The sequence below is a fragment of the Leptonotus elevatus genome, chromosome 18, assembly GCF_054856555.1.
Source record: "Leptonotus elevatus isolate MCC_2025b chromosome 18, RoL_Lele_1.0, whole genome shotgun sequence".
NCBI classification, from domain to species: Eukaryota; Metazoa; Chordata; class Actinopteri; order Syngnathiformes; family Syngnathidae; genus Leptonotus; species Leptonotus elevatus.
In genome coordinates, this window is record NC_141256.1 from 18,127,301 (window position 1) to 18,154,425 (window position 27,125).

General features: G+C 47.2%; 4 protein-coding genes and 1 long non-coding RNA gene across 12 annotated transcripts; 4 read left to right on the plus strand and 1 right to left on the minus strand.

Annotated features, from left to right (window-relative positions):
• The first annotated feature begins 266 nt into the window (after window positions 1–266).
• On the plus strand, window positions 267–5,885 carry LOC147159059 (cleavage and polyadenylation specificity factor subunit 3-like). Its single transcript, XM_086060441.1, has 18 exons — window positions 267–469; window positions 938–1,001; window positions 1,083–1,180; window positions 1,302–1,430; window positions 1,522–1,699; window positions 1,772–1,861; window positions 1,958–2,108; window positions 2,830–3,005; window positions 3,114–3,272; window positions 3,501–3,647; window positions 3,728–3,880; window positions 3,972–4,080; window positions 4,222–4,320; window positions 4,429–4,523; window positions 4,607–4,694; window positions 4,781–4,847; window positions 5,501–5,597; window positions 5,692–5,885. Exons 1-18 carry the CDS (start codon window positions 399–401, stop codon window positions 5,779–5,781), a joined length of 2,061 nt encoding a protein of 686 aa, XP_085916567.1. The 5' UTR covers window positions 267–398; the 3' UTR covers window positions 5,782–5,885.
• A 142-nt stretch (window positions 5,886–6,027) lies between these two features.
• Window positions 6,028–15,904, minus strand: LOC147159060 (disintegrin and metalloproteinase domain-containing protein 17-like). 6 transcript variants are annotated; one of them, XM_086060437.1, is made up of 17 exons: window positions 15,114–15,894; window positions 13,830–13,959; window positions 13,605–13,735; window positions 13,445–13,533; window positions 13,183–13,336; window positions 11,841–11,971; window positions 10,840–10,926; window positions 10,649–10,759; window positions 10,308–10,559; window positions 10,086–10,229; window positions 9,531–9,730; window positions 8,841–8,944; window positions 7,588–7,722; window positions 7,387–7,517; window positions 7,029–7,196; window positions 6,880–6,936; window positions 6,030–6,807 (listed from the first exon to the last, which is right to left on the minus strand). In XM_086060437.1, exons 1-17 carry the CDS (start codon window positions 15,232–15,234, stop codon window positions 6,523–6,525), a joined length of 2,430 nt encoding a protein of 809 aa, XP_085916563.1. In that variant the 5' UTR covers window positions 15,235–15,894; the 3' UTR covers window positions 6,030–6,522. The 6 variants fall into 6 exon arrangements, with proteins under 6 accessions (XP_085916562.1, XP_085916561.1, XP_085916565.1 ...); XM_086060436.1 differs by having other exon boundaries at window positions 6,028–6,807; window positions 7,387–7,832; window positions 13,853–13,959; window positions 15,114–15,903; XM_086060435.1 differs by having other exon boundaries at window positions 6,028–6,807; window positions 7,387–7,832; window positions 15,114–15,902.
• LOC147159061 (uncharacterized) lies at window positions 6,072–14,812 on the plus strand. The gene is made up of 5 exons (XR_015090662.1): window positions 6,072–7,233; window positions 7,463–7,744; window positions 8,573–8,675; window positions 13,542–13,764; window positions 13,838–14,812. It is a non-coding gene; the product is annotated as an uncharacterized LOC147159061 (long non-coding RNA).
• A 168-nt stretch (window positions 15,905–16,072) lies between the features above and the next one.
• On the plus strand, window positions 16,073–22,837 carry taf1b (TATA box binding protein (Tbp)-associated factor, RNA polymerase I, B). Of its 3 annotated transcripts, none has more exons than XM_086060989.1 (14): window positions 16,073–16,347; window positions 17,104–17,202; window positions 17,369–17,456; window positions 17,640–17,737; window positions 17,808–17,900; window positions 18,513–18,618; window positions 18,723–18,885; window positions 19,004–19,103; window positions 19,169–19,316; window positions 19,931–20,108; window positions 20,171–20,314; window positions 20,961–21,028; window positions 21,101–21,332; window positions 21,496–22,837. In XM_086060989.1, exons 1-14 carry the CDS (start codon window positions 16,330–16,332, stop codon window positions 21,722–21,724), a joined length of 1,764 nt encoding a protein of 587 aa, XP_085917115.1. In that variant the 5' UTR covers window positions 16,073–16,329; the 3' UTR covers window positions 21,725–22,837. The 3 variants fall into 3 exon arrangements, with proteins under 3 accessions (XP_085917115.1, XP_085917116.1, XP_085917117.1); XM_086060990.1 differs by lacking the exon at window positions 16,073–16,347 and adding an exon at window positions 16,496–17,005; XM_086060991.1 differs by lacking the exons at window positions 16,073–16,347; window positions 17,104–17,202 and having other exon boundaries at window positions 17,388–17,512.
• Window positions 22,838–22,981: 144 nt separating this feature from the next.
• On the plus strand, window positions 22,982–26,412 carry LOC147159063 (Krueppel-like factor 11). Its single transcript, XM_086060993.1, has 4 exons — window positions 22,982–23,398; window positions 24,508–24,666; window positions 24,766–25,348; window positions 25,425–26,412. The coding sequence occupies exons 1-4, from the start codon at window positions 23,381–23,383 to the stop codon at window positions 25,637–25,639; spliced, it is 975 nt and encodes a 324-aa protein (XP_085917119.1). The 5' UTR covers window positions 22,982–23,380; the 3' UTR covers window positions 25,640–26,412.
• The last annotated feature ends 713 nt before the right edge of the window (window positions 26,413–27,125 follow it).

Genomic DNA, 27,125 nt, shown 5'->3' on the forward strand with positions numbered 1-27,125 from the left:
TTCCTTTTCATGTGTGTGCGCGCGCGCGCGCATGCATATATCTATATATATATATAAATGTATATACACATACATTTTCTCTTTTGGAATTATTTTTCAGACATGTTTTCTTCTGTTTTTAGAAAAAAAAACATTTGACAAAAAAAAATACAAGTACAGAAAATAAGAGGAAAAAAAACGAAATAAAAAAATTATCGTACATAAAAAAACGTAGGAGGCAAGTGCGTCCGACAGGTGGCGGTAAAGAGAAGTTGGTGCTGTTAAGTGCTGTCGAAGAAGAAGAAAAACCGGACGTAATCGCAGAGCAAACGATGAGAAGAAGCAAGCGCACATTTGTGTCCAAATTGTGGAGTTAATATTAATCAATTTGGCATTTGACGGTGTTTCTCGAGTGGAAGATGTCAAGCAAACGCAAAAGTGAGGTGGCGGTTCCGGCCGAGGAAAGCGACCAGCTGCTTATTCGTCCGCTGTGAGTTGATTTAACTCAACTTTTACATCTTTCTCTGCCCGCCAAACTCTTTAACATGCGTTCGAATACCACATCACATATAAACGGCAGTTATAATACATTAAATGTATTCTTATTTCAAAAGCCCGAGTCGTTTTCTGTTGTTTTCATGTGATATATTCATTTAAATCTTTCTGTGGGGGATATCTTTGTAAGAAAGTGATGACTTGACTGTGTTCCCACACGGGAGGCCATTAAGCCGAGATTCGAACCCAGAACCTCTTGACTGTGGTGCGGCCATGCTAACCACCCCAACAGGACTGCTGCATATTGATAGCAGTTCACAGTCACTTTCAGTGTTTTGGTTTTCGGCCTTGCTTTCCTATTTTCTGTTTTGGAAATAATGAATAAAGATGTGACTAATGATTCATAAAACTGTAAAACAAAATAAAACCAATTTAAACTTACTGTGTGTGTTTTTGTGTGTAGCGGAGCAGGCCAAGAGGTAGGACGTTCCTGCATCATCCTGGAATTTAAAGGACGCAAAATAATGGTATGTACGAGCTCCCGCGCTTTATCGTTTGGTGGTGGTCATGCGATGACATCACCAGCGCGTCTCGTTGTGGTTTCGCAGCTGGACTGCGGCATCCATCCGGGCCTGGAGGGCATGGACGCACTGCCGTACATCGACCTCATTGACCCGGCCGAGATCGACCTGCTGCTCATCAGCCAGTCAGTCAAAAAAAAAAGAAAAAAAGATCCTTATTTCAAATCACATTAGAAATGATATTTAACATTCCGAGAGTTCTCGGCTTTTTCAAATGACGTGGTGTCTTTTGTCCGCGGGCTTCAGCTTCCATCTGGACCACTGCGGAGCGCTGCCCTGGTTCCTGCAGAAGACCAGCTTCAAGGGTCGCACCTTCATGACGCACGCCACCAAGGCCATCTACCGCTGGCTGCTGTCCGACTACGTCAAAGTCAGGTGCGTTACATACCGAGGTTAGAAAAATGGAGTTCGGGACTCGTGGCGGTCATCTTGAGACGACGGTGACCTTGCGACCTGGCGCCCGCAGCAACATCTCGGCCGACGACATGCTGTACACGGAGACGGACCTGGAGGACAGCATGGACAAAATCGAGACCATCAACTTCCACGAGGTCAGGGAAGTGGCCGGCATCAAGTTCTGGTGCTACCACGCCGGCCACGTCCTCGGCGCCGCCATGTTCATGATCGAGATCGCCGGCGTCAAGGTACAAAAATCGCCAACTGGAAGAACGAACAAACAAAAAAGTTCCTAAATGTGTGTGCGTGTGCGTGCCAAGCTGCTGTACACGGGAGACTTTTCGCGCCAGGAGGACCGACACTTGATGGCGGCCGAGATCCCCAGCGTCAAGCCCGACATCCTCATCACGGTCAGCTGAGGCGACGGCCCCGTGTTTGTGAAACCGCCTGCTGGTTACCATGGTGATGTGTGTGTGTGTGTGTGTGTGTGTGCGTGCGCGCCTCAGGAGTCCACGTACGGGACGCACATCCACGAGAAGCGTGAGGAGCGCGAGGCGCGTTTCTGCAACACGGTCCACGACATCGTCAACCGAGAGGGACGTTGCTTGATTCCCGTTTTTGCGCTGGGACGAGCGCAGGAGCTTCTGCTCATCCTGGGTAAGCGCGCGGACGCCGTCGAGCCGTCCGTCTATGGAGGAACAAAATTGAAAATTAAATAAATAAATTCATAAATGAATAAAAGTGAAAATAAAAACGGATATAAAATGTTCATTGAAAGACAGTTTGCAACGGCGGAGGCTATGAAATAAATAAATGTTTTTATTTATTAATTGATATTTAATTATATTTATTTATTTGTATATTTTTAATCTTGTTTTTTTATTCATTTATTTATTTATAGTATATATATTTTGTTTTCTATTTCCATTTATAGTAATTTTTTGTATTTAATTTTTGAATTATATATTTTTATGTCCATTTTTATGTTCACATTTATTTATTTATTTATTTATTTTAAATGTTGGCGGTTTTGGTCAGTCAAGTGGCAGCCCCCACGGGGGCCATCGGGTCACTGGTAAATTTGGACCTGGCATGTGAATTTCTCTGTGTGCGCGTGGGAATTTGTGTTTTTGTGTGTAAGGATTATTTCAGTAATCTGTTGATTATTTTTAACAAATTAATTGATTAATCCGATTTTTTTTTTTTTCAAAAACTGGAATTCATTTCTCGCACTTGGCTGTTATGTCTTAATTTGCCCCATCAATCAATGACGTCATTGATCGACTTTGCAAAAGAAGTTTTTACATGATTTATTTATACATTTTTTAAAGAAATGTTTGTGTTTCTTCCCTCCCCGTCAAATGTGTTGGCATTGCAGACGAGTACTGGCAGAACCACCCGGAGCTGCACGACATTCCCATCTACTACGCGTCGTCGCTGGCCCGCAAGTGCATGGCCGTCTACCAGACGTACATCAACGCCATGAACGACAAGATCCGCAAGGCCATCAACGTCAACAACCCCTTCGTCTTCAAGCACATCAGCAATCTCAAGGTCGATAACGCCACGTGCACGCGCGTGCACGTGCAATCGCCCACCATTGGCATGCACTCTTATGTGTGTGTGTGTGTGTGTGTGTGTGCGTGCGTGCGTGCGTGGCAGAGCATGGACCACTTTGACGACATCGGGCCCAGCGTGGTGATGGCGTCTCCCGGCATGATGCAGAGCGGTTTGTCCCGAGAATTGTTTGAGAGCTGGTGCACCGACAAGAGGAACGGCGTCATCATCGCCGGCTACTGCGTGGAGGGCACGCTCGCCAAGGTGCGCGCACACGCCCGCAAAAACACTGGAATTTACCTAAAAAGAATTTTGTTAGCATTTTTTTCAAATGTTTGTTTGTATGAATCTCATCATGTTTGTGTTATGTTGTAATGTGAAAACAAGCTCGGGTTTGAAAAGGGCCGACATCGGTTCGGGTCTCCTTTTTAGTCACCGTGTGTGAAAAAGGAAAGGCGAAGGCGCGTGAAATGTTGCATGCCGATGTTGCAGCACATCATGACGGAGCCGGAAGAGATCAGCACCATGTCGGGTCAGAAACTTCCGCTGAAAATGTCGGTGGACTACATCTCCTTCTCGGCGCACACCGACTACCAGCAGACCAGCGAGTTCATCCGAGCGCTCAAACCGCCGCACGTGGTAAGCGAGAGGCGCCGGCCCGGCCCGGCTCGGCCGGGCAGCCGGCGACTGGGTCGGACGTCTCCTTCTGCCGTTTGCAGATCCTGGTCCACGGCGAGCAGAACGAGATGGCCCGGCTGAAGGCGGCGCTCATCCGCGAGTACGAGGACAACGACCAGGTCCACATCGAAGTCCACAACCCCAGAAACACCGAGGCCGTCACGCTCAACTTCCGCGGAGAGAAGCTGGCTAAGGTGCGTTGGCGACGGCGGCGGCGCCGGTGGCGGCGTTGGCGTGGCTCCAAAACGCGCCCAGCGTGATCAATTCCAACGTGCCGCGCTGCAGGTGATGGGCTCGCTGGCCGACAAGCCGTGCGCTCAAGGGCAGAGGGTGTCCGGCATCCTCGTCAAAAGAAACTTCAACTATCACATCCTCACGCCGTCGGATCTCTCAGGTTTGTGTGCCGGCCGTCACTGCTGCCGAGTTGTGTCGCTTTTTGGAATTTTCAGCTCTTTCACTTTCGTTTTTTTTTATGAGTTCTGGAGATGGACCGATATGTTGATTGTTTTCTTCCGTTTTGTCGTGGTGGTTTCAGAGTACACGGATCTGAACGTGGGCACGGTCACGCAGACGCAGGCCGTCCCCTACACGGGACCCATCTCGCTGCTGGTCAGCCAGCTGCGATGCCTCACGGGTAACGCGCGCGATGCGTCGTCTCGCCGTGATCATTGGTCATGTGATCGTGGTCATGTGATCGTGGTGAGGCCCTTTCGTCCATTTGTGTGATTGCGTTTGTGTTCAGGCGACGTGGAGCAGGTGGAGCCGGCAGAGAAGATCACCATCCGGATCTTCAAGACCATCACTCTGGTCCACGAGGCCGGCATGGTTCTGCTGGAGGTGGGTGGGATCCGTGTCATCTTTTTGAACGATGACGAGTTCATGGCAGCTGTCAATCCAACGCGTGTGTGTCGTCTTGTCAGTGGCTGGCCAACCCGCTCAACGACATGTACGCCGACGTGGTGACCACGGTGGTTCTGGAGGTCCAGTCCAACCCCAACGCCCAGAAGAGTCAGTCAAGGCAGCATTGGTGAAACTTTTTGACCTGGTCCCCACTTGACCTTTCACACCCAGCGTTTTTCTTCTTCATTTTTCAGTACTGGAAGCTCGCCGGGAAACTTTTGACCAGGAAGTCTTCATTGAAAGACTGGAACTCATGCTGCAGTGAGTCTAGTCCCTTTTACTAGTTTGGAGCCCCAGTCATAGTCATAGTCATAATCCAAATGGCAGTACGAGTTTTATACTTGTCCTGGTCTATATAACTAATTCTCGTTTTAGTCAAAGTTCCAGTCCCAGTTCATGCAAATCTCAATTCCAGTTGTAGTTGTAGTTGGTTTCTAGTCCTGGTCCTAAATTTGAAAAGTACTGTTGTTCTCATTTCTACTCTATTATCTAGTCTTAATTTGTAGTTCTAGTTAGTTTCTACTCTTGTATTCAGTTGTAGTTCCTAAATCTAGTCCTTTTCTCACCTGATTTTTTTAGTCACAGTACTGTACTTGTTAGAGTTCTAGCCCATAACACTCTTTGAGTTGTAGTCAAAGTTCCAGTCCCACTTCATGCCAATCATAGTCTGATGAAGTTTGAGCTGCTTTGACGTCATTTTTGCAATCCCAACGTTTTGCAGGCGTTCTGTTCTGCATTATAATTCAAAAACTGCATCCATGTCCAAGTCTTGCAGTCGTCATTACTTCAGTCCTAATCCTGGAACTAATTTGGGTCCTTGTTTTAGTCTTAGTCCAAAACTGAGGCCTGTCCAAAAGAAGTATTTTTTTTTTTTGATATTAGCAGATGAGTGCTAACTTGCCGCGTGTGTGTAGCGATATGTTCGGTGAGGACTGCATAGATTTCAAAGATGGCGACAAGGTGACGGTCAGCGTGGACGGCGCTTTGGCTCACGTGGACCCCGAGACCCGCGTGAGTATCAAACCCTCACGCATAATCACGAGATGTGGACTTGGATATTTTGCTAGGCTTTCTTGAGCATTAAAGAGTCGCCCATTCCCTGCAGGAGGTAACGTGTGCTGAGGACGAGTCCCTGAGGGACATGTTGGAGGTGGCCGTCCATCGGCTGTACGACGCCCTCTGCCCCATCGCCTGAGATGGAGAACTCGCCCGCCCTCCCGACCTGTGATGTCATCAAGTTTGTCTGCAAACAATTTTTTTGACTTTCATAATAAAATAAACGTGAAAATAGCAACCACAGATTGTAGAGATTGTATTCTTGAAATTTTGGGGGCATCGATCGGTTTCCACAATCACTCCGAGGACCGAAGTTTGAGTCCATCTTGAATTCTGTCCATGGCCAGAGACGATTGCGCAATTCCCCAAGGTCAGTCAAACGAGGACGATTAGCCGAGTTTTAAGGTCAGAATCCAGACTTTATTTCAATTTTCACAAGAGACGTATTGTTTGCTAATCCGAATCAACTGTACGAAATTGTTTCCGCAGACTCGAGCTGCTGCTACTCTGCGTTGAGGGGAACCAGGAGGCCCCGGGGACGACCCAGGACACGCTGGAGAGACTATGTCTCTTGGCTGGCCTGGGGACGCCTTGGGTTCCCGTCAGTGGAGCTGGTTGAAGTGGCTGGGGAGAGGAAAGTCTGGGCTTCCCTTCTAAAGCTGCTGCCCCCGTGACCCGAGCCCGGATAGATGGTAGCACCTGAGGCTAAAGCAAAAACTGTGGCAGGGTTTTTACTTTCTGGACCTGGATTTGCCACCTCTTTATGTGATAAAGAATGAGACACAATAGTGGACGCAGAGGTGGAAACTGGACCACCACAAAGTGTCGGCCCTGGTCTCTGATTGGTGGATAGAGTTCCAAGGTGCAGTTTGAGGCGCGGTCAGCACAGCGTCTCTTTGGTGTCGGCGCGGCGCTGACGTCGCAGTTTGGCCGGCGCGGCCGCAGCGCCAGCTAAACTTTGCTCCGTCGGGTCCTCGAAGGAACGCGCCGCTGATCCCCGCGGCCGCCCGAACGCCTCCTTCGGCGCCGCCTCGTCCACGCCGGCGTCCTCGACGACGGTGGCCACCCGGGGGCTGTCCGGCGGACGGGGGCTGGACGCCTGCGCGTCGGGAGGTTTGAGGATCCGCACGAAAGCCGACTCCAGGGTGCTCAGGAATTCTGCGTTCTGGAGAAAACGAAGCGTCTTGGTTGAAGGAAGTTAGGAAGTGGAGCAGTCACAGAACCGGCGCTTACTTACGCTGGGATGAAAGCGAGACCTGGTGGTCTGCTCGTACTGTTGGTCCATTTTTTTGTCCTGTGCCGCAAAGCAACGCAAGTCATCAATCATGTTATGGTCAAGATGGGTGGGGCGGGCGGGGCGGGGCGGGGTGGGGGGTTTCCACGCACCACGCAGTGTACCAGCACGCTGAGGGGGATCCAGAGGAGCAGCGAGAAGGTCACCACCGAGCCCACCACGTTGTCAGCCAGGAATTTGGCGAACGTGTTGATGTCCAGTTTGCCAATGAAGTCCCACAGCCTCTCCACCATGTCCTGCACCTGCTTCATGCACTTCCCCTACACACGCCACACGTCACACAGCGGGGCAGGTGGGGTAAGTAGTGCCAATTTGGACTTCAAGCGTCCAACTAAAATATGTTGATATAGTTTCGGATGTTGTGTGTGGGGGGGATTAGTCGATTCATTGATGGAATAATCGATAGGCGATTGGATTTTTTAAAAAGTCGCTAGTGTCAGCACTACTTACGGCGCCGTCGCAGAAGCCCACCGTGCAAGGTTTGCCTTTATGCAGGAACAAGAACTGATCCTCCTTATCTTGGTAGGGAGCGCATACGCCGTCGCGGCCGCGACAGCAGACCATGCAGGAAGTGGCGGTTTCTGGAGAAGCAACGAAGATGATGGCGGCGGCGGCGGCGTTGACGGAAGGACAGACGGCAGCGACGCTTACCGTCGCAGGCGCAGGGCTCCAGCTTGACGACGGCCCGGCAGAAGGGGACACACGAGCCGTTCCGACACTTGCCGCTGTCCAAACATGTGGTTTGGTCCGGGGCGTTCTCTGGAGGTGGACACTTTTCACTTGATCCTGAGGACACGAGGACACGCAGGTACGTGGACGCCTGAGAAACCGGACTCCCACGCATTTGACTCTTATGCTGACCGATGTGCACGAGACCCTGTCACTTCTGAGAGCACCTAGTTGGAGAGAATATTCCTGATTGGGAACTATTTGCTCCAAACCAAAAAGCGGACCGCATTCCGCTTGGTTGTTGGGGACCGCGCCGTTCTCTTTTGGAGCCAGGGCTGGACGAGCCATCTGGCATACATACATACAGGAAGATGCCCGGTGGGCCGCGTCTTTTAAGGCCGATGCAGTGCTTTTTAATGATTATTTTGCTACATTTTGCCCCATGAGACGGGCCCACAATTTAGAGCAGGCTTGACCAATTCTGGTCCTGCAGGTTTTAGATGTTTCCGCCCACTAGCACACCTGATTCATATAATCTGATCATCTCATTAGCATGCCAGATAACGATCCTTATCTTTAGTATCAGGTGTGTTGGTAGGCAGAAACATCTAAAACCTGCTGGACTCCGGACGTCGAAGACCGGAATTTGATTTGATTTAGAGGGACTGGTCCATGAATCCATTTCGAAGATAGACAGCAAACTGAACCAACATAAGTCAATATCGGTGTCAGAACCATGTGTTAGGCCAGGGCTGATTTTTTTGTGTGTGCGCCAGTCCAGCCCTGATTTGGCCTCTGGTACTCTGGCTTGTCCTGCCTGTTAAGAATGTCAGCGGCGAGCTCTACAGAAGTGTTCCACACAAAACAGAACTAGAAAGGAACGAGACTCTTGCGCAACGTCAACCCTTGACCTCTAGATTTCTAGATGTCTAACTGCTGCTTCTCTTCCCTCCTTCTCGGTGAAAAGCCTCGATGGCGATGAGCGACGTGAGGCTCTTGCTGTGGAGGACTCCGCGTCAACTGACCCGAGACCTGAAGAAGAACCACTTCCCTGGAGGTGTCAATCTGAGGTGCGTCATTTCATTAAATGGACTTGCTTGGTCCACGTGACAAGATTTTTGAACGGTGGCTTGGTGAAGCCCTTTTGAGATTCTAAGGAATATTTGAAGACCCATAGAAAGACAGACGTATAAAGACGTGGACACAAGGCTACAAGTGACTTTATCAGTACTGACCTGTGCAGTAGGACTGTCCCTTGCACATGGCGTCAAGGCGGTCCTGGCAAACCTTACCGGGGGCCTCCAGCTGGCACTTCCTGCAGCACGGGCTGTTCCTGTCACTGGAATCCCATAGCAACATGCGCTAACATTAGCAACGTGCTAAAGTTCTCCGCACACTAACACACAGCAACGTCGTAGAGCTCGACGACACGTAGCGACATGCTAATGTTAGTCAGGCAATGACATTTGCTGAAATGATCCACAAACGTGAGCATGATGCTTACATGCTAAAATTGGCTACATGCTCATTTTATTGATAACGGTAATGTAATAACATTAGCATCGTAAATGCTACTAATATGCTGAAATTAGCCACAAGATAACACTATCATCATGCTAATATTAGGAACATGCTCAAATTGACTACATGCTCATTTTATTGATATCAGTAATGTAGTAATGTTAGTATTATAAATGCTACTGATATGCTGAAATTAGCCACAAGCTAACGTTAGCATCATGCTAATAAAAATGATACTCATTTTATTGAGCAATCTCCTAAAGCTGCAATGTAATGATACTACGCCATATGACAACATTAGCTACATGCTAACTTTAGCCTGGGTATATGTAAAGCTCCGTTGCTATCATGAAGACCTTAACCCGCATCCGTCCTACCGAGCGGTTAAGCGAGCGGCCTCTGACCTGCAACGCGCTCCCGCCCGGAGCTGGCACAGGCCGGTGCAGCAGGGGTCAGGGGTTATGTGCACCATGCCGGGATCGCACTCCTCTCCAAGTTCTACGCGAGAATTCCCGCAAATGTTGCCGCTACGTTCCTTGAAGCACAACGGCGCCTTGGATTTCAGACGCTTCACTACGGCACGCTTGGAGCACGCGGAGAACATCTACACGCACACACACACAACATATAAGATAATACAACCATACGGACATCAGCTCTTCACATTTTCCTGATGGAGGACCTAGCGTTAGTTAAAACTAGACTTGGACCGGTTCAAGGACAGCAAGAACATTGACAAGGACTTGAAAAAGAACTAGACCTGAATTGGATCGACAACTAACACCAAGGATTAGGACTAGTACTTGGACTAGAAACTGCTACGAGATTAAGTACTCGGACTACAAAAACGACTTATTTGAATAGAATTCAATCAGAGTCCAGTCCAGTAACTTTGTTCTGTACTCATTTTATGCCTAAAAAAAACAACATATCGGTCGAGCCCTAGTCAAAATACTGACCTTGTTGTTGGGGTAGTCGCCGCTAACGGTGGTGGGGTTCATGATGTACTTCCCTCCCTGTTCGTCTCGGGGGGCGCAGTCGCCAAAGTCGTGCCCCGCCCCCCAATTGTGACCCAGCTCGTGAGCGGTCACCAAGTCGGCTCCCTGCGGAGACGGGAACTCGCTCGGTCACGCGCGCACGCCACGCAAGGTAATCTTGGGGTCAGGCGCGGTGGGGGAGACCTTGGTGAGGAGGGTCCCGGCGTAGTTGAGGGTGGTGGTGAATCCGGAGTTCATATAGACCACGCGGTCTGGGTCCGAGACCACGTCCAAGTTGGCCGCCCGCACGCCTTTGGAGCACAGCCCGCCGGGATGGTCGGCATCGACGGGCGCCATGTACGCCATGCCCACCGTGCCGTTGATGAAGTCCTGGTGAGTGAACAAGTGCGTCAGGCACGCGTTGGCCGCCTTCTCCGACACGTCCACGCTGAACTGCTGTGAAACGCACACACGCGCGCGCGCGCGAAGTCAGCTAACGGGCCTCGTTGGCGCGTGTAAGCGGAGCGAGCGTGTTGTGGTTTTACAGCCAGGAGATTTTGGGTTTTCCACACGTCTTGACCGGCCGTGGGACTTCCGGCCATGTTGTAATGAGCGCCTCCCGGCCTCACGGCGGTCGGCTTCTCGTTGATGAGGATCTGACCGGCGCCAAAAACACACGTCAGCAACGCGCGCCCGGCATGCGCCGGCGCTCGGCTTATAGACGACAACTTAACACCTGTTGGATTTGGAAGCCGTAGCCCGAGAATTTGTCGTCCCACGACGTGGCCCTGAAGATGTCGTCCACGCGGTCTATCAGCTCGATCTGAAAGTCCAGTCACGTTAGTAAGCGCACGCACACACAAACGAAAAATTGCAAAATAACTACAACTAAAATTGCTTCTTTTTTTTTCCAGAAACTACATCTATGTTTATACAACTAATAATTATAGAGAAGATATTTATTTTTATCTTTTGTCAATCATTTATACTTGATGGCTTTTTTTAATCTTGCACTTAATACTCAATACATATTAAAAAACTAAACTGAAACATTTAAATAAAATAAAAACTAATGAAAACAAATCTGCTCTTAAACTGAATAAAAAAAGCAAAATCCAAACTTACACAAATTTAGTGCAATCACTCGCAAATCTTTTTGAAATCGATTAGCCTATTACATCAATTCATCGAGTAATCCCCCCCCCCCCCCCATCCCATTTTAATGTATTTTTTGTTAATCTATTAAGGTTGGACATAAATTGAATTGAGTGGCTGTAATTACTCAAAAGTTATTATCTTCTATACATACGAATTATTAAACACTGACAAAATTAACTTATGCTGAACGGTTAGCAATTGCGATTAGCATTAGCGTGCTAACAATTACCAGTTAAGGTAAACAAACTAGCATTTAGTTCACACGTACATCATGATATTAACATTCCACATGTAATAAATAATGTCTTCAAAGTCACTTCCAGACGATGCTTCTGTTAGCTCGCCGTTAGCTGCATGAGGTCAATACCTTTCTGTTCCGGTCTTCTTCTGGGAATGTTTAGTGCATGACTGCCCTCTACTGGTTAAGTGATGAACACCTAAAATAATAATTACACCCCAGGTGCTCTTTAGCACGTACAGAACTTTGTTTAACTTTACAACAGAGAGAAAAACTCGATTTTGAAAGAACAAAAATCGTAGGCACGCACGCACGCACACTCCGTCCGTCCTGCATCTCACCAGGTAGTTGAGCGTGGTGCTCACGTCGCGGCGTCCCATGTGCCTGAAGAAGCGATAGTCGGCCACCAGCAGCACAGCACACGTGTTCTTACTTTGAGGGTGCACGGCGCGACGCGCACGCCCCGCGTGCTCTGAAGCATACACAACACTGAACTGAATCTATGGCTGGATAGCCGATAGGCCAAAAAGCCGTTGAAGCCACAGGGCGGCCATCTTGCTCCTCCCATCTCACGAGCGGACTACAGTATAAACTACGTACAGATTAGACATATCAGGCTGCAGTTAGTATAGGGCCGGGGGCGGGGTCTGGCTTTTTTGGTGGGGTGCTCACTTATTTTTTAACAAGTAAAAAAAACAAAATAATAATAATTAACAAGTGGACGGTGTGTGCTGCTTTGAAGACCCCCCTTTTCTGTTATTGCTCAGTTCCTTAGGCCCCCAATATTAGATCTGGCAGAGGCATCTTTTGTTGAATTAGTTATAATTCTTTCATAAAAATTACAGCTGCCAAACAGTTACATTTTTAATCAGACTAATCACATCTTAGAATTTTGATTAATCATTTAATTAAAAAGGCTTTTTAATCCACATTTTTTTGCCCGCCAAATTTCAAGCGCACCTGTTATGTGTTCATTTGTTCGACATTTTATATTATGAGGACATGAGGAATTTTGGATCCACTGCACACGCTCGTCGTCCTCTTTTTCCAATTAGTTACTTGCATAATTTAAAATGGAAAAAAATGACACAACTATTGTGAATGTCATACGCAAACATTTATGAAATGCTTGACTTGAATACATGTCGTTATGTTTATTGCTCAAACACAACCTGTGCTCCCTTTCACGTAACCATTTGCTGTCAATTAATAGTGCGGTTAATCTGCGTTAATACATACTTAATGCGTCATTTTTTGTGATTAATTAGTTACACTTTAATTTTGACGATTAGCGAGTCAGACGGGAGTAGATCATGCCGATTCTTTGCACATCTGTAAATTGAAGCAGAAATCATTGTCAATCAATTCATTTTGAATCAAAAATCGTTCTGAATTGAAAATCGATTTTAGAATCGAATCGCAGACTCAAAATTTAATCAAATCGTGAGATACGTCAGATTCCCACCCCTACTGTAAATGTATAGATTGTATGCTGAGAAACGTTTCTTGGGAGGAGCAATATGGCGGCCTCGCGGGTTCAAAAGTCTTGTTGGCCTATCGGCTATCCAGTCATATATTCACATCAGTGGTACACGACAACACAAAAGCCACACAGGAAGTGACGTCATGCACAACATTACTGTCGGTGACGTCGCACGCATGGCGTGAATATCGCCTTCGAACCTTCTTCGTTGTCTTCAGCGGGGCGAAGGCGGCTGGGGTCGAAGTTGACGTAGCCGCAGGCAGACGGCCGTCGCGTCGGGCTCAGGTTTCGGATGTGGTCCGAGCGGTAGACCAGCAGACGGCCGTCGGAGGGCCTCGTGAACCTCCACAGAGGCTGAAACCACAACAGCAAACACTCGGACATTTTGGAAAATGCACTCGGCTGTTTTCAATGAATCGTTTCAATCTCGGATGAACCCGGGTCGCGACGACGAGCCCTCACCTCAATGTTGAATTCCGCCTCCTTGGTGAGGATGCGTGCGGAGAAGTCGCGATCGTCCATGTGAGCTTGAACGTGAGAGTTTTCCTCCCCTGACCAGATGGGAAAGAAACACATAAGCAGAAGATCAGAGCGCCCCCCGGTGGCGAGGAGCGGGAGTCACCGATGACGTGTCCGGTCAAGAAGGCGCGGCGATCCACGTGCAAGCTTCGCTCGCCGTCGTCGTCCATCGCCCATGCCGAAAAGTCTTTGGTGAAGAGGTCCTCGTTGGTCCTCAGGTACAGACGGAAGTGTCTGGAACAAATGCAATCGTCGTATCACAGGTGAGAATCCGGCATGATTCCCCAGAAATATTTTCGGAATCATGCCTTTGCCAACCTTTGCTAACCTTTGCAGTGCGTGGAAGCTGACCTCTTTCTCCACGTGAGTGGCGAGCAGGTCTCGGCGGCGGATGGAGTGCGCGTGCACGCTGGACGGCGACAGCACGTCAAAGTCATCCAACATGGCGCTCAGAGACGCTGAGGACCACAGGATGTGATTTTTAGCAAACTTTTCTCACATTTTTGTTTAGATTGTCTCCCAATTTAGAGCTGATTTGTGTTTGGAAAGACCGGAACACAAAAGAGTTTTGTTGTTAGCATAATTGAGCCTTCAGAGGTGGCAAATCCAGGTCCAGAAAGTTAAAACCCTGCCACAGTTTGGGTTTATCCCCTGATGCTAGCTAGCCAGCTAGCTCCCTAGCCGGTAAACGAGCACCATGGGAGCTAGCTAGGGACCTAGCTAGCTAGCTAGCACCAGAAAGTAAAAACCCCAATTTAGTTTTAGCCCCTGATGCTAGCTAGCTATCTCCCTTGCTTGCTCCCATGGTGCTCATTTACCAGTACCAGCAGGTAAATTAGCACTATGGAAGCTAGCTAGCTAGCTAGCACCTGGGGCTAAAGCCAAACTGGCAGGGTTTTCACTTTCTCAACTTGGATTTGCCACCTATGTTAGTCTGCTAGCTTAAAGCTAACGATAACATTGCTCTCTAAATATAACAGGCATATATTGTATTCTTTATCCTCTGCAGAGGAATGAATTCCACTGGAGTTCTAGGCAGGACACGGCCCTGCTGCAATATGATTGGCTGCTACATCTATGCAGGAAAGTGCAAAATAATTTCATTGTAGAATTGTTTTTTTTAAGCTTAACTTCTCCAGGTGAGGCAATTGAGAAGATATTCTCATTTGCAAGGTCAACAGTAGAGAAAAATAAAGCAAAATAAATGCATTATAAAGAAATACAAATGCAAGTTGAAAGTTGAAAAGCACATTGCCCAAAAGTAGTGCGGACTTTGGGTACCAAGACAACAATAAAGCTGCTGGAAAATTGTGTGGGTGGTGGTATGCATGGTGAGCAAAGAGCCAGATGGGGTGGACATGCTGAGTATGTAGTGCAACACGATATTTACATTAACTACATGTATGCATATGTTTGTTACAGGAATGTATAGCTCTACACGTGTATTCTAATACATTAAGTTTTGGTATGGAAACACTATCCTATCAATACAGGAAGTGTATCAGCAATGTATTGTTTACACTACGTATGTAAAAGTTTGAACACTTTCAGCTCGATAGACATGAGCACGTAAATGTATAATAAGTTTGAATGTATAAAAAAAGAGACTTACAAAGTTCCGGGTCTTGTGAATGCGCGCAGACTTCACTTTGCGAGAAAGCCAAGAGAAAAAACAGCATCAACATGTTGACTTTGTTGTTGATGTCACCAAAACTCGAAAAGCCGCAATTCATTATTTTCTGTTAAATAAGAGAATTGAGGCTACATTTCCAGAATTTAGTGTTCCGATTGAGTTGGAAACTTCAGTCATAAAAGTCCAAGGAAAAAAAACAAAGTTGGCCAAAGCAGGAAGTCGCGCAGCTGCACAGTCAATGTAGGGAGAAGCAGGTAAAGTAACAGCGGAAACGATTGTGTGCGGCTTCACAACAAAAGCATTTACGCGAAGAATAATTCACTTTTGTTGGTAGTACTTGGTTTGGATGACTGTTATAATACGAGTCGAACTGTTACATTTATTTTGTAACGTCATGTCAAAGTCACAGCCTGAGTCCAAATTCACAAGACATATGAATGAATAGATTGTCAATACTGCTTGTCAGTAGCACATTGACGGACAACCCATTCATATGTAAATCAGTCAGAAGTCCGTGCGTGACGTCATGCAGCCGACAAATTCGGCCTTCCGGGGACCCAACCTTGTGAATTTGGACACAGGCACAATAACCAAAAACTGTTCAATGACGAAATTCAGGCTTGTGACGCACGACTCGCGTACATTGAAGCGACTAAAACGAATAAAGACGGACCCCTGGTCGTCCGTCTTAGCGACGTCTGGAGCGCGTCATCGATTTATAAACGCTGAGCTCATGCAAATCCCCTTTTAGCTGCAAAACGCCTGCAACTCGCACAAGTCAACATGCCAACGCCACCAAGCCGTTCATTCATCGAACGCTATTATAAAAGAAAAACAAATACATCATTCAGAGATGACATCTAATATATCAAGCCACGTGCACATTATGACTAATTTCAACAACTGTTTAACATTATTTATAATTGTCTTGTTTTTTTTACGTTATTCCTTGAGATATTTGTTTTTAATATCAACTAACTCAAAATATATGAGCTGAGCAAATTTACATAAGAATCCACCGCAATCAAAATCTGAAGTTCTTATTGCTCCCTGTGGGTGGCAGCAGTACTTCAGTTGCAAAAGAAAAATAAAACGAAGAAGAACTCTCTTCCCATAACAACTGGACTAGCACGTGAGGAGCTCCAAGTGTTCAAAAGTGTCAAATCGACTGTTTTAAATAATTTATTGTGGACAAATGGATGAAGAGTTGACGGTCCGTAGCACTTTATTTGTGCTTCTTCTATTGTATCGTTCTTAAACGTTTTCAAGTTTCTTGTCGCAACAAGCTAACGTGCTAAATGGCCGCTAACGATTAGCTGTCATTATTCTCCATATAACTAGTTTATTTGGCAAAAAAAAATAAAAGCCGATTTGTCTAGAATAGCTCAAAGATTCATCACAATATGTGAATATCTGTTTAGAATGTGATATTAGGAAAACAAATAGTTAATTGTCACTGTTTTCTACGGATTGTCGGCATGATGGTTTTCAGTCACCAAGGTTGGAAATAAATTAGTTAAGTGTGTAAAATTTGATGAAGATGAATGTCGACGCGACAAGTATTATCAGGCAGATTTGCAGTTATATAAGTATCAATCATTATTTTCACGAGACTCCTTTTACGAGTTTTGAGGCGGTACCTATTTTGTTTTTGTTGAATCCAAATTTCAAACCTTGGGTACATTTTCAAATAGATGCTATCTTTGGGAAGCTTGCTAAACACAGAAATAGTCAACAATGATGAACTTAAAGTATTTGTAATTGAAGCCAAAGGTCCAGCTTTAAATCAAATAAAGCTAAGGCGGTGGTGAAAAATTGATAGTAGTTGATAAATTCATGAAATCAACATTGGATGCTGTGGACGGGAAAATGTAAGCCGTCATGATGGGTCAGAGTAACATCTGAAGGGACCTCCATGTGGCTTGTTGCTGTACTAATATAGACGTATCGATGCTTGCTGTACATACAGGATGGCTACCGGGAGGCGTGTCAGCAATGCGGCTCGGTGGCCTGGGGCGTGTCGGACGAGGGTCGCTTCTTCTGCAGGTCATGTCACAACATCATCGAGGTGAGCTGCAACAAAACGGACCAAAGTTGACCGATGCTGTCTTTGGAATCATTCACACGTTTACAAAATGAGTCCAAACTTGACACTTTGTGCCCATCCATGTCATCGTGTGTTGTTTTATATTCACGAAAAATAAAAATTCCAATTGCTGACTTTGTGTGCTCAGCGAACCCACGAGGTGGCGTCGCAGGCGTGCGCGCCGGGATCGTCGCGAGTCTCCACCATTGGCCGAAGGAGACGAGCAAAGAAGCCGGGTGGGTGTGTTTGTCCAGAGCCCAACTGCATTCGTCTTGTTTCCCTCTTTACTTTTGTAAGTTTGAAGTTGCTCTTTTAGTCCCAGAAGTTGAGCTTGAGTCCCAAAATGAAATGCCGCCTTCTACTTCCTAATTGAAATGATTCTGTCAGTAATTACGAGCTGCTTGTGTGTGCGCGCGCAGAGCGAGCGTGTCGGTGGCAGGCGTGCGAAGGCTTCCAGTTCATCTTGATGAAGCAAGCGGACGCGCTGATCCAGCTGGGCGTGGCCCCGAGTTTCAAGGTGGCGCCATGGCAACGGGCGGCGTGAGTGGCGGCGGCGGCGGCGTGTTGTAAACTGCTCTGTGCTACAGGACGACGTGCTGTGGCCGCTGTGGCGGCGCTTCCTGCAGACCGGCAAGCAGGCGTACACGGACAACCCCGCCAGGAGCGCCACGTTCCGAGCGGTGAGGCCGACTCGCGGCAAACTTTCACGAGATTCTCCTTCATTCTTTTCGGCAAGAATGTTGGGGATACGGAACAAAATAGCTGTCAGTTTTAAACGGATCATTCGAAATCATTTCCTCTTTAGAATATAGTAAATAAAATAAAAGTAAATAAATTAAATTACAATTTCAATTCATACACTCCACAATTACAAAATCAGCATAATTGTAAACAAAAATAAAAGATTATTAATACAAATTTTGATTTGTTTAAATTTATATATTTGAATAAATGTATATATTTGCACATTTTATTATTTTGAAATGAGTAATTTAATAAATTTTGTTTGTACCAAAAAACTAATGATTGTCCTAATTATGATTTTAATTATTACCAAATTGATCGTGATTAATATTTTCTTCATGATCGAGCAGCCTTATATCGAAGATAATAAATTATGAGTACTTATATCCACTAAAATCAACTATGTCCAACTTTTTTTTTTTTTTTTGGGGAGGGTAATTACTTTGATTATTATATGGAATAATTGATCCAGATTGCTTGTTTGGCTCCCAGAGAAGATTCTCGTCTTGAGAGTCCATGATGGACATTGACTTTTTTTTTTCCTGCAGCAAGATGTGGATTCGGAATCGGGAAGCGCCGCCGAGTCGTCCTTCCTATCCGCCGGCCTCTCCGACGGCGACACGTGCCCGACCAGCACGTCGGCATCGCAAGCGGGTCGGCGCGCCAGCCGTCGTCCATCGCCACTGAACAATTCCGACTGCATGAGTTGTCGGACAAGCACTAACTGGCGTGCGACTGTGCGACCCTCGAACCCGCAGGCACCCCCAGCGATTGGTCGACCGGCTCCCAGGGCAGCTCCGAGTCCCTGACGCCCCGCCGCAAGGTGCGCCGCGGCGCCCTAAGCATGCCCAAAACGCTGGCGCTGATCCACCTGGCGCTAGTGTGGAGTCGCCAGGCGCTGACGCTCGGTGACCTGCTCAGGTGAGCCGCAAGTCGACACGGGGCTTGCGCAATCTACCGAGCATGAATAACGTTAATTCCACAGCAAAATGAGCATTCCAGAATGTTGTGTCCCTTTTTTTTTGTCCGTGGTCTTAAGGCTGGCGAGCGACGGGCACATCCCGTACATCGTGGCCTACCAGGATCTCCCCGAGGAGATGAAGCTGGACGGCGCCGAGGCTCTGATCTTCACCGTGCAGGTCAGGCCCTTGCGAACCTTTTTGCCTCAATCTCTCGCATCCTGACGGCGCCGTGTAACCGGCAGAGTGTCCCCTCCCACCGCACATTACACCGCGAGGCCCAGACGCTCGTCCGCTTCCTGCAACTTCCTGCTTTTCCTCCCGTCCGCCGCCAGGACCCGCTGCACCCGGCCATGCTCAGCCTGCGCTATCTGGCGGATGCCAACCTGCCCGGTATGCTAATGCTAACATGCTAAACAAGAAATGTAGCAGTCGCTCGCTATCCACTATGGCAAGGATGGGCCCCTTAAATGCTGGGGGGGGGCACACCATTATTCATCAGTGCTATTTGGGGCCGACACGCAAAAATCCGTTTTTAGATATGGACAAACTATGTGCAAAATATGTCCTCTTAATATAGTTTTTTTTTCCTTTCCCTTTTTTTTTTGTATATTGTTATTTATTCTAGTGGTGAATGTTGACAATTTCAAACTACAGTCAATGCAGAGTCATAGTTCAGGACCAACAAATTTTTTTCAGCAATATTTTCTCCCATTTTTGGGAGGGATATTTGTCGACATTTTGTTCCTTTATTTTGTGGGTGAAAAAAGATGAAATAAGCATATTTTTTTTACCCGTAAATTGCTTATCCCTTCACTCCTAATTATTATTTTTTTTTTAGATGATGCTGACTTTGTAAATGAATAGTGTAGCAATCGAAATTCAAATTGAATTTCGATTGATTTCACAGCCCAACTTTTTGGTCCACAATGTCTTTCCCTAAACAGCCCACACGTCTTGATCAATGACCACGTAACCATGGCAACACTGCTGATGTTCCCCACCAGACGAGCTGCACCCATGGGTGTGCATGTTGATGGAGCGCAGCGGCATGCCGGACGCGACGCCCGGCGCGTCATCGCAGCCTTCGAGTCGCCCGTCGCTGCCCCAGTACGACGTCCAGGCCGCCGCCCTCGTCATCGTCACCATCAAGCTCCTTTTTGGCCTGGACGACCGCACGGAATGGTGATGTCACTTCCTGTGTCCTCGCCCCGTTCGCGTCCTCAATTTCAGTTTTTGACCTTCAGGGATTTATCCAACGCCGCCGGCGATCTGGCGACGGAAGAGCGCGCGTCGCCGACGGGAAGCGTCTTCAGTCTGAGGAAGTGGTTCCGTTTGCTGCACGCCGCCAAACTCCGAAAGCAGCGGGTGCGAGAGCGTGCCACCGCCAGGTGAGACGACGTGTGTGTGACTATGGAGGACCAAAATTAAAAACAAATGAAGAAATGAATAAAAGTGAAAATAAAACAAATATTAAAACTTAAATTCAAACATTAAATACAAAAAAATTATATAAATGGAAATTGAAATAACAAATAAATACAAAAATAAACAAAAGTCAAAAAATAAATATATAAATAAATGAATAAAAACGCTCTGCTCTCACATTTATTTATTTCATGCTGCAGATGCTCTCTGAGGATGAAATGATATTCAAATGAGGGGGCGGTCCTACGCGTGTTTTGGCTTGGACTCCGCCATTGCAAACTGCCTGTCAATGGTCAAGTGAGCGGCTCGACGAACAAGGAAGTCTCGCCGCCGGCTTGCATGGAGAGCTCCAGCAATGGACGACTATCTTGAAAGGCAGTTTGCAACCGGAGACATGCTTAGGACCGCCCCCTCATTTGAATTACATTTTGTCTTGACAGAGCGTCTGCAACGTGAAATAAATAAATGTGAGAGCAGAGCCTTTTGATTGATTGATTGATTGATATTTAATTGTATTCATATATATATATATTTTTTTCACTTTTATTTTTGGTCCTCCATGCGTGACAGGCCTCGCGCCAGTAACGTGTTTCTGTGTGCCGCCAACAGGAAGCAGTGGAAGTCGGTGCCGCTTTACCGGAAGAGGAATCTCAAGTGTATCGTCGTGAAAAAGAAAAGTAAGACCAAGGAAAGTGGACGCAAGCGTGAATATGAAACGGCTCAAAAGGTTTGTGTTTGCGCCGTTTGAGGAGTGGCGGAGCAGCTGACGTCGTGCTTGGAGAGGTTGTCGCAAGGCAAGGTGGCGCGCGACCCCCCTGCCGCGCCGTCCTCGTTCACGTTCTGCTGGGGGGCGGCGGACGGCGCCGACGGCCCGAGTATGCGCCACCACAAGCTCCACGCCGCCGTCACCCTGAAGGGGGAAGTCCTGAGCCCCGTCAACGCGACCTACTGGCACCCGCCACTCAGATCCTGCGACCCCCAGTAAGCTCGACTCAGGTCTCATATAAAAGTTTTGACAATACTTTCATGGAAGGGCATTTTTAACAGTCACGTCTAAATCGAGTTTGTATTCCAAAGTCAAATAAAGACATTCTTTTTTGACTTTGTTGCCCGTGTCACATGTGCCTCCATCTTCTCTGTACAGGAAATGCAGCAATCACTGCGTGGCGGCGTTGGAGGTCACGCTGCCGCGATCTTTCCTGTGGCTGCTGCAGCTCTTCTGCTTCCTGTTGCAAGTCAGCCCCGCCCACTTGCACCAGGAAGTGCTGAACGCAGAGAGGTGCGTCTTCGCGAACAAGCTGGCAAAAGCAAACGGGACCGGCTCACTTGACATCAATTCACAGACAGAAAAGGAGAACAAGTCAACGGTTTAGTTTTTGCTTGCACTCCTCTGTCACCACCTAGTGGCCAGACAGAGTAACGCGCTTACTTGGTTTGTTCAAGACAAAAGGTGAACAGTCACAAAACAGGAAGCACATGAACTTTTGTTTTTTCTACACATTTGAACAGGTTTTCAATGGTTTGTAAAATGATTTGTTGTTTTTTAACCACAAAATCTTTATAAATAGCAGTTTTCCTTGAAATTGCATGACATTCATGGCCTTTTGATCTTCTTCTAATTCTGATCAACTGCTTTTTTAACAAACTTTTAAACATATTTGAACAGCAAACAAAATTTTACCTTTAAGAGAAAAAATAGCATGTATCATTAGCACCATCCGTTTGTGGGAAGGTAACCGGAGGTGGTGATGTCATCACATGAACACTAATCGATTTTGACTCAGGTCAAAGTTTGCAACATCTGCAAACCTCCCGGATGAACACGTGACCTGCATTCTGCGGACAGCAGATCCTAAATGAAAGTGCTGTTAACCATGGCAACAGTGCGTTACATTGACCTTGCATTTGTTTGTTCTCACATGCACGCGCACGTGTGCATTTGTCTTTTGTTTGCACTCCCTGGAGTTTGATCCTTGGAAAAAGATGACAATGAACCTTGACCTCTAACGTGTACACATGACAGGACACGTGTTTGTTTTGTTGTGTGTGTTTTCTTTCTTTTTCCTAAATGGCTTGCTTGCCAATCACCCGGCAGACGGAAGGCGGCTCCGCCTGAGGAATGAAGCAAGCAGGCTCTTTGTCTGCCTCCACCGCCCAAACAGATGACGCGTCACCTGCTTCATGGCGACCTGGAAAGGGTTCAGCAGCGTGCATGTGTGTGTGTGTGTGCGCGTGTGTTAGCATGTTTACAACATGCTTCGTGTGTATATATTAGTAACGCATGTTAACACTTTTGGACACTAATTTAGTATGTAAATGTTTATAGTAGCACATTTAGTGTGAATATTTAGTGTTTTGTGTGTGTGGACATTTATATTTAGTATGTATTCGTTAGTAACTTGTATGTTGATACGTATTTAGTGTGTATATATTTGTTTATTATATTTAGTGTGCGTGTATAAATTACAAACATGTATGCTAACAGATTAGCGTGTTTTTAGTGTGTGTGTGTGTGTATAGATATCAGATGATAGGAACATGTATCATGTAATTAGCAGTTTTGTATACGAATTTAGCATGTATTCATGGTGTCTCGTTAGTGTGTGAGCTTGTTTTCCTTGTCCAGAAATGCGCGGGCACGTGGCGCCAGTGGCGCGCTGCGTGCACACGCGCGGGTTCACTGGGTTCATCGAGTTTACCGTGACATCGCTGACTCCTTAGCCCCGCCCCCCCCAGCCAATAGCGCCTCGGCTTGGCCTCGACCACTCCCCGCCCTGCCCTCTATTGGCCGAGGCCTGCTACACCTTTACCGTTGATTGGCCGCGCGTCGGCCACGCGCACCCTTTTTTTCCCCTTCTCTCTCGCCTTCCTGTTGTGTTGTGTCTCCCCCCCCCCCACCCGCCACCCGCCACCCGCCTCCCCTTTGGCGCCTCAGCTCAAGCGTGTCGGAGCGAGCGCCCGGCCGGCCGGCGGTTCTTTCCGAGCATCTTCTCCGCCACGACTACGCGTTTCTTCCCCCGCCGCCAGCCATGCTGCTCTCCCGCCAGGTGAGTCCCGACCCAGAGCGACCGTCCGGGGTCGAATGGGGTCGCTCCGCGCGTCTCTTCCTGTTGTCTGTGTTGCGCGCGCAGGGCGGGTTGGGTGCATCTCAGGTCACCGCGACTCATGTGCGGCCAAGATCTTCATCGTCACCATCGTTCAAGTCGTCATTTTCATTTTCGCATGTCGACAATTTGTTCGTTAATCAGCAACAACTTGCTGGTGATTGTTGTTTGTCGCGGTTCACACGTCCGCCTCACGCTTCCGAGCGTCTGCGTTTAAATCTCGGCTCTCTAGAAAGGGTTTCGCTTGACAAAAATAGGCAGACTTCTTCTGAAACCAGGAAATTAACACTTGACGTTAGCTGGTGAAGTCCGTTGTTTGTCTCTTTGTAGACTGACATTAAAAGGGCGACCAATCTTTTGTCTTTGCGTGCTTTCATTGGCGACCAGTCCATTGTCTACATGTGCGACAGTTACATTGACTGGGAATAGTTTGTCTTTATGTGCCCTGATATTGGTCAGCGACCAGTCCATTGTTAGGATGGCGACCAATCCTGACACCTGGATGTACCTGTCGGTCGGATATGACAGGTTTTGGATTTATCATTATAGGTTTCATTTTGTTATGACTTTTGTCTTTTAAATTTAATTACTTTTTAGAGCAAGTTAACTATTTTTATTTTTACCTGTTTGACCTTCCTTCTGTACATTTTGTACATCGATAGTGAAATAAATACATTTGAAGTAATCTATCATATAAGAGGACAATTTTCATTTTCGCTGATAGTTTTGTTTTCTAAACAAAAGATGTAGTTTTTTTTTAAAGCATTTTTGTTTTACATTTTACTCATTATTTTTTTCAGTTTTAGTTATTTTGCTAGTTTTGGTTTACTAAAATCATCTTTGCTATGTGAATTTTCAAAGAGTCAACTTCCTGTCAGTCGGCCACACTACTTCAGTGTGCGAGAATGGGGGTGGGGCTAATACAGTCTTTCATCTCATGGCCCCTCTACCCTCTCTTCTGTTTTTGTGTGTTGCCTTATCAGCACGCTTTAAGGCAGTGACATCATCACTTCCCGTGCAGTTATTGTAACCTTTGACCTCCCGATTTTTAGGTGGACTTGGAAGCAGCCGAGGCGCTGGTCAGCATGAGCTTCTGGGGTCAAAGTTTGCCGGAGGCCCGCCCGCTGACTCCCACCTCAGACTCGTGTGACTCCGCCCCCCCGAACCCGCAAGGCGCTTCCTCAGTCAATGAGATGGCAGCGTTGTCACTGGTGAGAGTGCAAGGACACGCGCTGAATAACCGCTCAAACCAAATTTACGGATTCGATATGGTGGCAAATGCGTGTTGATGACGTGATCCGTGCTTGCAGTGCATGACTCCACCTCGCAGTCCCGGCTTGGGCGAGGTCGACGGCGCCGCATTCACCCCGCGGCGCCCTCCCGACAACTCTGCCGCGACGTCGACCCTTCCGCTGGAAGAAACCGCTGCCGCGCCGACCGGCGTCATCCGCCACACCGGCGACAGCTTGGGAACACCGTCCGCCGCAGCCACCGGTCGTGATCGTCAAGTTGCCCGCCAGCTTTCCTCGCCATCTTCCTCGCCGCCTCCTCTCATCTCGCCGCTTCTGTGCCAGCTTTTACCACTGGGCGGTCGTCCGGGACTGCTTTCCGCTTTGGTGCCGGCACCGGGCATCTCCTTGCTGAGCTCGGCCGTGTCGCGGGGGGCTGTCGTTCTGGTGGTCCCGTCGGCAATACCCGCCCGGACTGCAATGACGGCGGGTGGCGCCAAGCTCCTCCCCTTGGCACCAACGCCCGTCTACTCGTCGCCAGGTGCCGGCGGGAACATCGCCCGGGACTTGTCACGACGACGCAACTACGTGTGCGACTTCCCAGGATGCCACAAGACGTACTTCAAGAGCTCCCACCTCAAAGCGCACCTGCGCACGCACACGGGTAGGCGCTCGTTTATCTAATTGGCTGGCATTGTGACTGAACAGCAACATTAAAAAAAAAAATTTTGTTTTGGCAGGCGAAAAGCCATTCAGCTGCCGCTGGGAAGGTTGCGACAAAAAGTTTGCCCGCTCAGACGAACTTTCCCGCCACCGCCGCACGCACACGGGTGAGAAGAAGTTTGTGTGCGGCGTGTGCGCACGTCGCTTCATGCGCAGCGACCACCTGACCAAACACACACGCAGACATGCTAGCTCCAAGAGGCCCACCGCCACCGTCGCTACCTCCTCCTAGACCGCCGCTCAAGACTCGGGCGCAGCACTTCCTGTCGGACTCAAGGTCACCTCAGACTCAGACATGCCGAATTGTAAGTCGCTCCGCCTATTTTCTACTCCAAATCCTCATCACAACTTTTCAACTTTTGACCTCAGACTGTCTGGTAGCTGCCTGCTAACATTAGCATCATAATTTACGCAGCAGTGTTAGTAGCATCATTGCTAACACCACACACTCTGTTGACCTTTTGTGCGTAAACGTTGAAGATGCTAATGTTAGCATGACTGCTGGTGAAGGTCATAAAACAAGCGATTGTCGTGTTCGGACTAAAACGCGACACGAAAAACACCTCGCTCAGGATTATTTTTATTTTTTTCCAATTTATTGACGATGGCGGCCAGCTGCTTGTTTACCGACACAAACCACAATGTGACATTGCACTATATTTTTTAAACATTAAAAGCTTGTTTTGTACTCTTCTCTGTCACGTATGTAAACTAGATGTTTACTTTCTGTATAAATAATCTCACGTTCCATTTATGTACCAAAGCAAGTGTCGTGGTTGCTTCTTAATGTCATGCTTACGTGATCTACTGTATATGAATGTTATATATATCAAGTAACTCCACCGTAAAACTATTGCTATTCTCACTGTGATACTACCTACTACTACTTATTATTATTATTATTATTATTTCATAAATATTTTGTTTATGTAGCCAGGAAGAAAATACCTCATGTTATTGCTTGTATAAGATAAGTTCTTTTCTTTCTTTTTTTTTTATAATAAACTGTACCACATCAAGATATAATGGTCTACAATCAAACTCCTTTCTTTGACTTCCCAAAACTTTTTTAAAAATTCTACTTAAAGTTGGATTCAATACTATAACATATAACCATTTTATTTCCTGCTCGGATGTGACGTCACACGCCAGCGTTACACAAAACCCCAGCTTCGCGCCCTTTGTCCCAACAACACCCCGGTAACAGCGCTCGGCCAATCGGGAAGCAGCAGTCAGGGGGTGTGACCAATGAGAGAGAACTACGCCTGAACAGTAATGTCATTTGAGGTAAACCACGCCTACTTGCCTTACTGACCGATTTCAGTGGAAGAAAAAAATTAACAAGCAACACTGCGACATCATGCGGCTAAAAGCAGAGCTGCAGGTACGTCAGTTCACATAAACGAAAATACAAAATTAACCTTTAAAAGATAAATTTTGACAGAATGATTACGTATTTCCTCAATACAAAAAAAAAAAGTTTTTCTTTTTTTGTAGTCCTTCGAAGATTTTAAGATACTGATCGATCCAGTTTCGGTTCACATTTACAGCAGACGTGTTGCCGTGTGAATGTTAAAATATGTATTTTAAGTCATAAAATCGCAGTTGAGTAACAACATTTTGGCGCTGCTTTTGTAAGACTGTCATTTCAAGCTTGCCTCAGAATGAGACAAGAGACGTCACGTGAGGCGGAGTGTGCCATCTGATTGGTCTATCGG